The 14,742-nt window shown below is 39.5% G+C and overlaps 1 protein-coding gene across 1 annotated transcript; it reads left to right on the top strand.

The window, feature by feature from the left end:
• Positions 1-12,803: 12,803 nt before the first annotated feature.
• LOC113755363 (thioredoxin-like 2-1, chloroplastic) lies at positions 12,804-14,736 on the top strand (the record flags this gene model as incomplete). Its single annotated transcript, XM_027299382.1, has 3 exons — positions 12,804-13,207; positions 14,142-14,324; positions 14,644-14,736. Coding segments are annotated over exons 1-3 (471 nt in total), but the record flags the coding sequence as incomplete, so codon positions are not given.
• Between the last annotated feature and the right edge of the window lie 6 nt (positions 14,737-14,742).

Below are 14,742 nucleotides of genomic sequence, written 5' to 3' on the forward strand. Positions count from 1 at the left end.
CCTTCTCCAAAATCCTCAATTGATAGTAACCCTGTCTCAGATCTAATTTCGAGAATACTACCGCCCCTTGCAATTGGTCAAACAATTCATCAATGTGGGGCAAAGGGTACTTATTCTTAATGGTGACATCGTTCAAGCCTCGGTAATCTATGCACAGTGTTAAACTCCCATCCTTCTTCTTAACAAACAAGACCGGGGCTCCCCACGGTGAATCACTCTCCTTTATAAAATTCCACTCTAGTAAATCCTATAACTGCAATTCCAACTCTTTAAATTCAGCTGGAGCCATTCTATACGGCGTCTTACAGATAGATGCTACTCCCGCTATTTCTCTTTCCGGGGGTAAAGACTGTAACTCTTCAGGAAAGACATCCGGATACTACTTCACTGCAGGCATGTCTTCTAATCTCACTTTATCGGTAGGAGTATTTATAAGAAAAGCCAAATATCCCTGAGCTCCTTTACATAACATTTTCCTAACTCGAATCCCTAAGATAAGTGCAGATGAGGCTAATCTACCCCTTACATTCAATTTCAGGGTTGCCTCTCCTGGAATGCACAATTCTACCATTTTTGTCTTACAATTCAACTGAGCATTATAACGGGCTAACCAGTCCATTTCTAGGATCACATCATACCCTTTAATCACTAAACCCATCAGATCGGCCAGTAATTTCCGTTCACCAACCCAAATCTCGCAATCCTTATATATTAAGTTAGCGATTAAATTTTGATCTCCAGTAGGCGTTCTAACCTCCAAATCATAAGGTAACTTAATTGGCTTCAAATCTATACCACTCATGAAGTTAGGGTTTACAAAAGAATGTGTTGCACCTGGATCAATTAAAACCTTAGCTAAACGGTGAAAAATAGGGATCGTACATTCAACCACCTCAGTAGCATCGGGGATCTGTTGGTAGTCCAATGCGTACACCCTAGCAGGTACCTTTGGTCGACTCCCTCTAGCACTAGTCTGCTTAGAGGTTGACTTTTCTAGCCTTTGAATGCTACCTCCTACCTTCAGCTTATTTGGACAATTAGTGAGTTTGTGCTCGGTACTACCACAAAACAAACACTTTCCCGACTTTCTCCGAGTGATTTGGTTTACCACAGTAACCACAATTGATTTGAGGGGTTACGGCCGGACCACTAGAATGCACTCCTCTCGATTGAACCGGCCCACTACGACCTCCTCTGGATAGAGCTCCTCGTGAAGCTCCTGCGGTCCTTACTCCCCCCATTCCTCTTTTCATCTTGGAAGATGGGGCACTCTTACTAGCCTGTCCCGATGTATAGCTAGAAACATTCCTTTTCTTAGAGTGAAAGTCTCTTACTTGCATTCTTGCACTCTCAACTCTTTGTGCTTTCTCCAAAGCTTCAGTAAATGTAGAGATTTGGGCTGCAGCCAGGCCCTCCTGAATCTCCACATTAAGCCCTTGTACAAATCGTCTTATCCTTTTCCGCTCATTAGTCACCAATTCGGGAGCGCGTACTTAGAAAGTTTAGTGAACTTCCCTTCGTACTCGGCTACACTAAGGGCTCCTTGCCTCAATTTTATGAATTCGTCCTCCCGCTTTTCTTGGATCAGAGGTGGAAGAAACTTCTCATTAAATTTCCTCGTGAAGTTTTTCCAAGTCCCAGGGTTTTGGGTTCTCTCACACTTTGCCCTTATCATGTCCCACCAGGCACGTGCTATTCCCTCAAATTGGAATGCAGCAAAGTTCACTAGCCAATCTTCGGTATAATCTAAGGCGGTGAATATGTTGGTCATCCTCTCCAACCAGTTCTCCGCTACCTCGGGATTAGGTTCTCCAGTAAACTTAGGCGGGTTTAAATTTCAGAAATCTCTCCAAAACTCTATCTTCCCCTCTATCCTGGGCCCCGGGTTGGTTAGTGGCCTGGATCCTGTCTCTCGCTAATCATTCAAAGATATCAGTCATCTTATTAATGTAGTAGCCACTTGGTTACCCTCTCAATCTTTGTCCCTGGGTCGGGCCCAGTTGCCGATCCCTGATTATCCCCTTGAGGTTGGGTTTGCCTAGTCCCTTTGCCCACGACCTCGACCACTCCTTCGTTCGTCCATAATTTTAGGTATGCCTAGTGCAAGAAATAAAATTAATTACACGAGAAAAATACTTAGAATAAAAACGCAACTCGAAACATCAAAATTAATAATAATTAACATGTATTTACACTTTAAAATCCATACAATTAGCAAGTCATAGGGCATTACAAAAATATAAGCACACAGGTACCACAGAAGTACTTTTAGTCATGTATGACTAAAGTTAAAGCCAAGTGGCTCAAAAGTAGGCCACACAATCAAGCAAAATAACAATGGACTAAGCACTAGCATCACCCCAGTCTATTTCTAACTACAAAAGTCAAAAAGTCTATCACTCTAAATCTAGTCCACAGTAGGGCTAATCAGGTGGAATCTCCTCCTCAGGGTCCTCCTCCTGAGCCGGACTATGAACAAACTCCATCACCTCGTCAATCACCATAGTGGCATCAGCCATTGATCCCGGAAGCCCGATCACTGACCTCCTCGCCTATCTTAGTAAGTTGAGCCCTAACTCTCTGAAACTCATCACGGGCGGCCTCAGCCCTAGCCACCTTGCTCACTAATGTCCCCTCTAACTCAGCATCCTAGCACTCTGAGCATTCACCATAATGCTTAGCTCCTCCACCTCCTGAAGCAGATCTCGGTTGGTATCCACCAACTGACCGTCGCTCATCGTCAAAGGCAAATATGAGGTTATTCGGTAAGCATATGTCGCCCTACAGAGGATACCTAGTAGATGGTGAGTAACGCACACGAGCTCCTCCACCCTGTGCTCTATAGTAAATAGACCTAAGGGGCTCCACATGGCCATTAGTCTGACCATTACCATTTGCAGCAGGTTCCCCATTTCCATTCTCCATCCCTAGAAACCAACCACAATTTTCGGGTTAAAACTTAAAGTCACTAACTCGCTCAAATATTACTAAGAGCATGACTAAGTTATCTCATTCCTATCCTTATAGGTAAAGTCTCTAGTATCTCCCAAATAGATCTCTAACCTAGTGCTTTGATACCAACTGTGACGCCCCTACTCTCTATAAGGCGAACCAAAGGGAATCCGCGGGATGCCTGCCCAGTTCTCGTTAGGACTCAGTACAAATCCAGTTCAAACTTAAGGTACAATACTAACAATGAAATCGAAATAAAGGTACGAAGTCAGTTCCATACATAAAAATTCCATCTTACATCATGTGACAGCGCCACCTCTCCCTAGGGTGAACCCTAGGGTATCAGCAGACTGCCTGCCTAGCTCTCACCGGGGCTCAGACGATCAAAGTACTAATAACTCAAATGAGGCGGATGAGATATCTTCCAAGCAAGGGAGTGTAACCCTAATTAAACATAATCACTACACCAACAATCCAAAAGCTTAGTATACATATAGCTAAATGTCAACTTACCACTCCACACATAAACTTACATAACATGAGTCGAACTTATAGGTCAAAGCTTACAGGAGTCAAAAGTAAGGTCTACTTAAACAAAAGGTTACAATCTCAAAATACAAGTTCATAGCAAAACAGAGCTAGGTAAACTCTTGATCAAATCCATCCCCGATCTGTTAAGGAAAACAAAGGGAATGGGGTGAGCTAACGTCCAGTGAGGTTCCAAATAAAACAAGTAGACACATAGTCAAGTAAGGTCACAAAATGATCAAATAACATCATACAGGAAGATAACAGTTTAATCACAGTTCAATTCAAGGATACGGGTGGCTTTCAAAAGCCAACAACCACTAGAGCTTGATCATGACTGGATCCATTAACTCTCCATCAACGTTTGTATTCACAGAATGTAAGTCCGTAGAACACCGCTTTAACCAACCTCCAACCTCCATCCACCAATCAATCTCCTACCGAGCCCACACGTCACAAACAGTAGTTTGGTAATACTCGAGTATACCAGAAATCCAAGATTCCAAAGAAACAGGATCAAGTCGAGGATTTTACCACTGGTGGTGCTAGGCAACACAACAAGCAAGCACAATGGCTATACTTTACCAGGGACCTCCAAACATCAGTCCCCAAGGTTTATCGGCCTTCTCGACCAAGCCCTTGCTAGCTCGATACAACCGACTCACCTAAGAGGTTGGGTACCCAAACAGTAGCAGTAGTTGATGGGATATCACCCAAACAACTCAAACACAGTCATATATATAGTGAAATTTCATCTCATAATAACAGTATATAGAGCCTCATTGGAAAACAAGGGAGGTCGATTGCGATAAAGTACACGCTCGCCTCCATTTTATCAAAACAGTATTTGGCTCCAACAGTCATAAATCAAGTATTTCAGATATTCAAATATTTCACATAACGGGTAGCAGGTAGTGGAACACTCACCTGTCAAGCAATGCAGTAGTCAAACGTCAAGTATCTCGGTTACGACCACCTTCGTTTCCCAATCCTAGGGCAACGAGTGAAATTGTTAACAAATTAGGTTCATTTCCCACTCAATTGTAGGCTCATTAAGTGACCAAGTGAGTGGTTAAACTCACTCAATTCATCATGTAAATTAGGCCCAAAATGTAGTAAAAGTTCATGAGAAAACAAGTTTGACAAGTGCAAAAAAATTGGGCAAAATAAAAGTCTCATTCAAGCTCAAAATGTTCTTCGCGGGTAAAACAGTCGTGCCCGCGCAGTCTTGGGAAAACGGTCATATCTCATTGTAGGAAGGTCGGAATTAGGTTCTGTCAGTGGCATTGGAAACTAGACTCAAAGGCTTTCCAACGGTACCAATTACACACTCTAGTTCATCTCCTAGAAGTACCAGTAGCTCGGACAAGTTGGCTATTTTTCCAACCCTGGATCAGCCCTAACCTCAAGCAAAACTACATTAGTTCTTGGTGTTATCTTCATTTGTTTTGGTTCAAATTCACCCAAATCAGTCCTCAAATGTTCATATATAGGGCATCACATCGCCTAGGGCCATTGGAGTTCAAAATATAATACATCAACATGAATAAGAATAACCATAGTAGCCTAGCCATCAAGAAAACCAAACCAGTCCACTATATAGACCAAACCACTACTTTACTTGCTCAAATTTCATTCAACTCACCCATGAGCTTAACCAATGTCTAGCCATGATTATTAGGCTTGAATAGAGAACACTTGAACCACAAAAATCAAGGGAAAACCCCTTCTTCCAATGCCGGTCAGCCAAGGTAAGGAAATCAGTCCACAAATTTACATGTTCATCTAACTTTCATCCTTTCATGATTTTCATTTAAACAACACATCAAGTGGTAGATCTAACTCAAAAAAGGTTTAAAACATGTCAATACCTCATAAACAAACATGAACAAGATCCAAACATTTCATCAAACACTTGGTAGGCATAAAAACTAACTCAACTACTACTTGTTTCATTCAAGCAATTAACCCCAAATCTCAACCAAAACAACTTGTAGTTTACCATTAGAACTTAAAGTAGGTGATATAACATCATAAAACTCTAATTTAAAGGTCAGTTACCTCTCTTACAAGTTGCTTAAGTCACCAAACAACCCACCAAAGTGAAAGTTTCAAGCTTGGAACAAACTCTAGGATTGCAAGAAAGTTTCTCGACTAACTCAAGATCTTTCTCTTTTGGTTTTTGCTCTTGATTTACTAGGGTTGGAAAGAAAGGAAAAATGGAGTTTCTCTCTTCCTCTCTAAGCTTCAAGAAATTCGGCCATAAGGGAGAAAAAATGGCTAAGGGTAGTTTAAATTATCTTCTAATCTTTGGTCAAACAAAATACTTGGCTAGGGTTTTGCCACGTAACCCATTTCTTGTCCATAACTTCTCTTAATCCTTTGACTAATGATAGTTCAACCCTTCCAAATGTACCAATACCTATTAAACACCTCTAATCCTTCATGTAAAGTCCCTACCACTAATAGAAGAACACTTGGTAAAATACAAGTGGTGAATTATTTAAAACCAACTCAAGAAATTGTTTTAATTCAAATAAAAGGAAATGAAATGTAATACATGGGAAATGTTATGACACATAGCGAATATAATACAAGGGCATATATTAAATGGTCTAGATCTTATAGTAAGGCATGTAAATAAGAAAATTATGTTTTAAAGTGAGGGTCAATACAAGGGAATTATTGTAACACATGTAAAATACAATGCTAGGGCATATAATGAATGGTTTAAATCATAGTGCTAGGCATGTAGTTTAGGGGAATTGTATTTTAAGTTAGGGTTCCCACACATTACAAGTTCAAAATACATCCCCTTTCGAAAATATACAACCTTCCAAAAGGATGTCTAGACAAAATACATTCCAAAATTCAAGTCCAAAGAGTCATCGAGTAGGCTTTTCCATAACTCCTTCCATATCGGTTCCTGTTAAGGAAAACAAATCTAACGGGGTGAGCGGATGCTCGTAAGGCCAAGAAAACATGCAAAACACACAGTTCAAGTAGCAATGGCATTTAAGCAAGAAATAAGTTGTAACATTCAGGCAGTTCATGACTTTCAATTAAACACATTCAATAAGGATACACGAGCTCTCAGGAGCTAAGTTCCACTAGCTTTGCCAAGCCTCGATCAATTACCTCCCCGCGATAACACTCCGTCAATCGGGTCGGCATTTAAGTCCGTAAAACTCCACTTACACGTCAATTTCGTCCACCATACACCGTACAAGGCCCGAAATTCTATAAAAGGCACTACTACACGAGTAGGCCAAGCAAGATCTCTCAATAGATCAAGCTTATAGTTATCTCATGGTTCACCAAACTCCTCGACCAAGCCCTTGCTGGCTCAAGTCGCATGGTCGGCCAATTGAGATTTGGGCGTCCCCCAATTCAGTTCAGTTCAGTTATAGGTCGAGGAGATTCACTCCAACGACATGTAGACAGTTCAGTTATAAGTCAAGGAGATTCACTCCAACGACACCCAGTCATACAAATACAGTTCAGTTATGAGCAGTTCAATTGTACAATCAATTAAAAGCGAACGAGTGCGATAAAGTACACACTCGACTCAAGAGTTGTAAACCATTCAATCCATAAGAAGCAATTCACATAATTGCAACAAATCATGCACTTGACACTCACCAATAAAAAATAAGGGAGTAGTGCTCAAATCAAGTATGTAGGCGTCCGCTGTGAGTTCCTCTTGAAGGTTCCCTTGAGTGCCTGAGCAAATAATAATTTACTATCACACACTATCACTTATAAGCCCCTCGTTAACAAGGAGGGTTGTACACTTGTACAATCTAAGAAAATGTCGTGAAAGAGAGCCCCTGTGACGACCCCATCTCCCCCTAGGGCGTACCCTAGGGTTTAGCGAGTCGCCTGCCTAGCTCTCATCAGAACTCACTCACTCGTACCTCGAGTAATTAACTTACATCCATAAAAGTAAATAACATGACAATTCAAACTTATAATGTACATCGATGCACAAACCAAGATACAAAGCTCTATACACCAAAATATTTCATAGTGGTTACAATTCAAGTACAAATCACCCTAGTCGAGTGATAGCGTGAGAACAAATCAAAATTCAAAACATCTAGACTACGCTAGTCTGTACACATCTCACGCCTCGATCGTACTCCCTGTAAAGAAAACAAAATTTATGGACTGAGCTAAAGCTCAGTGATGTTCCAAATATCAAATTAACCATCAAATAACGTAGAAGTAGCACAATAGTGAAATAGCAAGCAAAACAAGTCAAGAAGTGAGTAATAATACTTCATATAGCCAAACAATAAATATTTCACATTTCACATATAAGGATATAGTGGCTCATATATCTGCTCCACCATAGCTTGATCGATTGGTAGTTGACACTCCGTCAACTTTCAAGTAAGGTAACTATTCCAGTAGAACACCACTTAACTCCAATCTCCGTCCACCGACCAAACCCCTTACCGGGCCCGAACTCCACAATACACACTGGTGGTAATACTCGAGTATACCGATTAGTCGAGGGGATAACACTCCACTTGACATCACTAACTACCCAGGGTTCGTTATCTAATCGACCAGGCCCTTGTCGGCTCGACTCGACTAACTAGCTACAGGATTTTTGGAATTCCAAACAAGATATAATTCATGTGCATGTATATCAAATCAACTGAAATCAATGACCAAGAACAAATTACATTAGGGCAAGTGCGATAAAGTACACGTTTGCCTTATCAATCTACTCATATATCAGGTAATCACATTGCTCAAGTGTTAAACACAAGTATCAAGTGCAATCCGGTATTTGGAAGCACTCACAAAATATGTATGCCTCTACGGGTCATGTTTGGGTATTACTCCGGGCTTGGAGTCCAAATCTGCGAGAAAATATCGTTTAAGAGCTTTGAAAATCGACTAAGGTTCGAAACTTAGACGTGTTGTTTAACAAGAAGCAAGCAATTGAAATTCATTTGGAGAATATTCGTAAGACCCTTGCTCGCTATTCAAACTGTGAAACTTGGTAACAATTATACTTGGAAATACCATTTGAGTCGAAGGGACAAGGAAAACGTATTTCTATGAGTCGTTATTTTCATTTTCCCAAGGGTACAAGTTTCGGCCGAACGCTAACTTACAGACCTCTATGAAACAAGACTTGAATACCCTACGGTTCTAGTAAGATTCGTTCCTGAATTCGTACTCAAGTCGCGAGTACCTCTACCTAACCCTCGAGTGTAAATTTGGGCAGTACGCCCTTTGTGTTTACCTATTTTCCAGCCATTTATGGCTTCATTGTTTTTCTCAAGGCGCCCCAACATTACACACAAGAAATATCATCACCACAGCCTTTCAATTAGGCTCCAAAATCACCCAAGTACATCACAAGTCCAATAGTGCAACTAAATATTAGTTTTGAAGCCAAAAGAGGAAATAGTAGCTTTAACATCTTATCCTAGGCTTTAGTCACAAATGGAGCTACGTTTATCGGATTGGTATTCATTTTATACTGTTTCGAAACTAAGACAAAGGGCTACAATTTTCATGAAGACCACTCAATCCATTTCACAATTGATCTAGGTCAAAAGTACAGATTACAGAACCAGAAGGTCCTTGTCAGTATGGTTGTCAGTACTGAATTCAAATGACAATAACTCAGGCTACACAATTCCGTTTGAGGCGTTTTTGGATGTGTTGGAAAAATGAAACATAGGGGTAAAAGTTTTGTGTTTTGGCCAAGGCTAATTTGATACGGATCAAGGTGAAAAAATGCAGCCAAAATGAGGAAATGTCAAAACCATCCACAAAACTATACCTATGGCAGCAAGGGTAATTTTGTCTTTTCATATGCTACAATACTAGGATTGAACTGAAATTTTTCAGACAGCTATAAAACATCATTTTCTACAACTTTCATGTTTTAACCTAAGGCTAATTCTGTGACAGCCCCACCTCACCCTAAGGCGAACCATAGGGTTCGGCGGGCCGCCTACCCAGCTCTCGCCAGGACTAACGGTTCAGATTAGAGCGATCGAGTATCCTTTTCATTTCCAAGACAAGCTTTGCTTACTGGCTATGTTCTATCTAACCCTGTCAAAGGTAACAATTTTCAGACAATCAGGTAAGTTTACTTGTGACAAACTTAATTCCTGAATCTCACCTACACAAAATGATTGGCAATTACAAAAGCAGTAAGTAGTCATTAAACCATTTCTGATATCAAGGGACTTTTGAAATGACTGGCTCTCAAGCACCATACTTTAGTGGATTTTTGTCAAGATGTGAAAGGCTGGCCCAGGGAATGCCATCTTATTGGATTTAATTCATTCCGTCTTCTCGACTGTGAACTTTACTTTGATTAAGCAGTAATGGATTGGTGAGAGCTTGTAGGCACTCTGCTGTTTAGTTCCACTGAAACCATCTCTTCTTTATTTCAAAAGTTAAACTCAGTAAATCCCAAATATTTTTTTTTTACCATAAAGAATATTTGAGTGGAAAACTTCTTAATAAGGAATTTTAAGTTTAGCTTCTTATGTTATATTTAAACTTGGTTGATAGTTTTAAGGGTTAATTTGCAGTTTAGGTCCAGAATTCTGAATTGTATTGATTAAGCCTGCAACCAGATCAATTCTTTGATTTTCACCCTTTTAATTTCCAAAAAATTTGTTGAAATCAAAAGGGTGAAACTGAGATTTGATTTTGTTATTGCCCACTAGACACAACCGAAATTCTTTTGAAAACTAAGTTGGATTAATGTGTGCCAGTGTCTTTCTAACTTGGATTCCAAAAAATACTTTTTCTACAAATTTCTAGATAAAATTCAGGGGTTTGACTATACGGTTAAATCTTGGTCAAAATATATTTAAAATTTGTTTTTTATGGCAATGTGGTCATCGATCTTTGGTTAAGTAGTTCGATCCAAATAAGCCAGTTTTCCTCTTGGGATATCATTGAATTTTCTAAGATTGATGGAAATGTTGCAAAAGTTTTGTTTGTTGCAGAGCCTGGTTTGTCTGCTGATTTTCAATAGCGAATGAACTTATGTGTACGCTCATCCAGGAGCGTTGATTGATGGTTTTCATAATTCAATATGTACCTATGTTGCGTGTAAACCAATGGGGCCTAGGGTATCTTTTGTCAATGTGAAAGTATTTTCTAGTTCAATCAAGAGCTCTTAGAGTTAAGTTTTGGTAACACCCTTTTATTTTTTTTTAGCCGTTTTGTGGTTAATTAACTTATCAAGTACTCTCTGTTCTCTGGTTTTCCAAAATGGGGGAATATGCTGTTTGGATGGCCATTTATACTGATCTCGTAGCTCTGTACCTATTCGACATTGGACCTATGCATCAAGGGCTTTTCGTATTTTCTCCAATTTGGTTAATTGTTAGATGACTGTTTTAAGCGGAATTTACCTCTTCTCATTCTTTTTTTTTTTTTTTCCATGTCGTAAGATTAACATTTATTGCTATAATCTACTTTTAGTCTAATCTAGAGGGAAGTGGAGCCTAAGTGCACGGGATTCTGTTGGGGGTAAACCGCTTGAAAGCGACAAGTCACAAATTACATTGCCAAGGTTATATGGTAAAAAAAAAGGTTGAACCTTTACCTTGCACTTACCACCCAAAACTTAAAAAGTCTTGATAAGTCCGTCGGTACCATTTCAGCCAAAGATGTTGTTGGCCCTCTTCTTCATCGATCAGGGGAATTCACCGTATAACTGTTCTTTAAGTTCATGTTTTTTTGGAAAACTTAAAAAGATTAATTATGTTTCTGTTTCTCGGAGTCCCGAAGCGTTGGCAAAGCGCTACTCATGTTGGAATAAGTTAATTTTGTGGTAAAATGCCAGTATGCCGCAAGGGTTGTTTTTTTTTTTTTTTTTTGTCAACACAGGGGTGTCCGGGTCAAGACCCGAAGGCGGCCCGACTAATCCCCTGCGCCTGGAGTACAGCGCCACCCCAACCGCACCCAGGCGTTAGGTGAGGTTCGATCCCATGACCTTGCGAGTGGTTTTCCAGCCGCAGACCGGGTGATCTAACCCCGGGGGCACCCCAAGGGTTGTTGATAATCTGCTTTATGCTTTGTTCGAGCATCATCTGTATAGTTTTAGGATCAAGACATTGAAAGCACAACAGTAAACAAACTAAAACATTGAAGTACAAAAGGATAAGAGAATGCAGATTGACTTGTATAGCTGGCAATCCCGTCAAAGGAAAGCCAAAGTTTATCAAGGAAAACTACTTCCACAGTAAAAATTATCCTCTGCGAACATCAAAACTTATTCTGCCTGCTCAACGTACCCAATTTGTCTCAAATTATACATCTTAAATGAAACTCCAGCAATTAAGAGGAAATATTGTAGTCAGTAGAAATAAAATAAATCTTTTATTATTATTTTTTAATGTCAACATATGTTCAGAAAGTGCGAGGAAGCAAAAGTGCATATGTTGTCACCGGCATGAAAGAGACGATCCGATCCGTCTTTCCTGATATTCTTTTTTTTTTTTGTTTTGTCGACACAGGGTCAATCCTTACGGGGCCCGATTAATCCCCTGCGGTCCAGGTCCGGCGTCCCAACCCGGTCCGAACACATTAAGTGCGCGGAGGAATCCAGCAGAGCGGAGACTCGAACTTGTGACCTCAGGTCTTTCCGGATACTCACCATTAATCTTTTCATCAAAAGCTGCCAGAGGATGGAATCTGCCTAGTACATGAACAAACTCATCAAATTCAATCACCCCATTTTTCTTAGTACAAGGGTAAATAAAAGTTACAATATTACATTATATGACCTGGCAATGCATTAGTTAACACTTTTTTTTTTTTTTACCTTGTCCGATTAAAATTCTACTACGCCAGCTAGCCCTTTCTCAACAACATTTCCTATGAACGATTCATAAGCTACAACAAAATCCCGGTGCACTGGACAACAAACTAGTAGATTCCTCCAGTTGAGGAAATAATTTATCGGAAACAAATGCACAAACAAAGAAGTGAAAAAAAAAATTGCAATGTGTAAAATAATTGTAATACACTACCCAAAACAAGCAATAAAAGAAGCTCCATAATCAATTTTGTGTTTTTAAAATCGTATTTTTTTTTATAGGTAAACTAATTTTACCACTCAAACCAATCCATCTTTCCTGGAGGAGACGCTTACCAATTCAGGCCTTCAAAACAGTCCATTACTACTAGCAGTGGGTCATGTGAAATTTTCCTTGCACCCGTGTTGCCTACCTTCCCCGTAAAGGGTAATGGTAGATCAACGGCCCCTTCGGCGGTGGGTCCTTGGCTCCGGGGAAATACAAATTTTTTTAATAATTTTTTTTTTGATACTCCATAATACAATTTGAAAAAAAAAAAAAAAAAGGTCCAATTAATGCAATTGGAACAATCTCAGCTCAAATAGTGGTAGTATCACTGAAGCTCTCCGTGAGCGAGTCTCATGCTTAGTGAGGATTGAGGAATTAGCAAATTGTAGTAATAGTAGTGCTTCAAGTAAACTTTTTTGCTCCAATTCATGATGTGAAAACTGCAAGATATGCTGGGAAATCCTGTTATTCAATACAAATCTGGTGATGTTTTACAGTTCTCTATTCGTTCCGCTCGCATATGCTACCACCTCCAAGTGGGTACAAGAAGCAAATTGAGGGGATGGGATCAGAATATTAGCTGCTCCCTTTTTCTCAAGCCTCGTCTTGATTGCGTCCGTACAAGACCTCTAGTTCGGTTCAAGGTAAGGACTTTGTTTCTTTTTTGCTTTTATGGGAAGCCTTATTTTTTCAATTAATTGACTGAATTCTGATTGCCCAGTTGAGAATTCTTGTTGATATAGGTTTTTGTCTAAATGTATTTGTTAAGGTTCTTTAGATGTTCTTCATTGGTGTTCCTAAATGCTTGGAACTTCTATTTCACACTTTGAACCAAGTTTGCTTTTTTTTTTAAAAAAAAAAAAAAATCATTTTTACTTATTTGTCTGAGATCGACAACTAGGATTAAGTCGATAGCGAGGCAGTGGTGATACTGTAGAATAATTTCGGGGAGTTCACAGTGCCATGAAAGAAAATAGAAAACAATTTACTTCAGAGTAGTTATTAAATGCTTGCTTAGACCATTTCCAAGAACTGAAATCGTTAATCAAGGAGTTGGAAGAGTTTGGAAGGAAAAGACGCCCCTTGCTAGGAAGCATAAGAGGAAAGAAGAAATTTAACGAAGCAAGAGGTTAGATGCTGGAATTGCATCCTGGATGGGAAGCTGGGTTGCCTGAGGATATTTGTTCGTTTAAAATGAGAATGGAACATGGACAGCCATTAATTTGAAACAGTTGTATAGTTTAGTGAAGTTATGCTTCTTAAGTAGATTCTGTAGGCATTTTGCTTTTGGCAGTAACAATGTGCCAACGTTTGTTTCCATGTGATGATAAAGGGAAAAAGTTAACCTGTCTAGGTGTCACTTATCAACTGCACTAATCTTTGCCTCAAACATCAAAGATGTATGACATATACAATTTATGTGTCCAAAGGAGCCATTGTTTACACCACACATTGTGCTGTTATGACACGCTCGTTTTGGACAAATACTGGAGTTTTTAAGTAGATTGTCATGTTTAATAGAGCTTTTCTTGGACAATCCTTGCCATAATCTATAGGTATATTTTCTGCGAACCTCAGGTACGTGCAGTTGCTGAAGAAACTGACCAGCCAAAGTGGTGGGAAAAAAATGCTGGAGCAAATATGGTTGACATTCATTCAACACAAGAATTTGTTGATGCTTTAAGTCAAGCTGGAGATAGCTTAGTGATCGTTGACTTCTATGGCACGTGGTGTGCCTCTTGTCGAGCATTATTCCCCAAAGTAAGTATATGCTCTACCTGTGATCCTGGAAAGTTTGTCCTTTCTTGCCCCATAATAGGCATTCTATGCTGAACTACTAAATCATACTTAGAATATCAGTCTATACACTTGTATTTTGCTCAGCTTACTTATTTCTTCCCACCCCAACCGGGATGGTATAATCTATATAACCTTTTGTGAATGTATTTTCGGGAGTTTAACTTTCATTTGCTATCTATACGTTGTGATTTTATTTTCTTTTGCTTAAAATCTTGAAATTGCTGTAGCTCAATGTTAAGTTCTGCATTTTTTTTTAAAATGCTGTATCTTCATTGATCAGCTCTGCAAAATAGCTGAAGAACATCCAGAGGTTCTCTTTCTCAAGGTAAACTTTGATGAGAACAAGGGTTTGTGCAAAAGTTTGAATATAAAGGTCCTT

This window comes from Coffea eugenioides, unplaced genomic scaffold (genome assembly GCF_003713205.1).
Source record: "Coffea eugenioides isolate CCC68of unplaced genomic scaffold, Ceug_1.0 ScVebR1_1445;HRSCAF=2292, whole genome shotgun sequence".
Classification (NCBI taxonomy): Eukaryota; Viridiplantae; Streptophyta; class Magnoliopsida; order Gentianales; family Rubiaceae; genus Coffea; species Coffea eugenioides.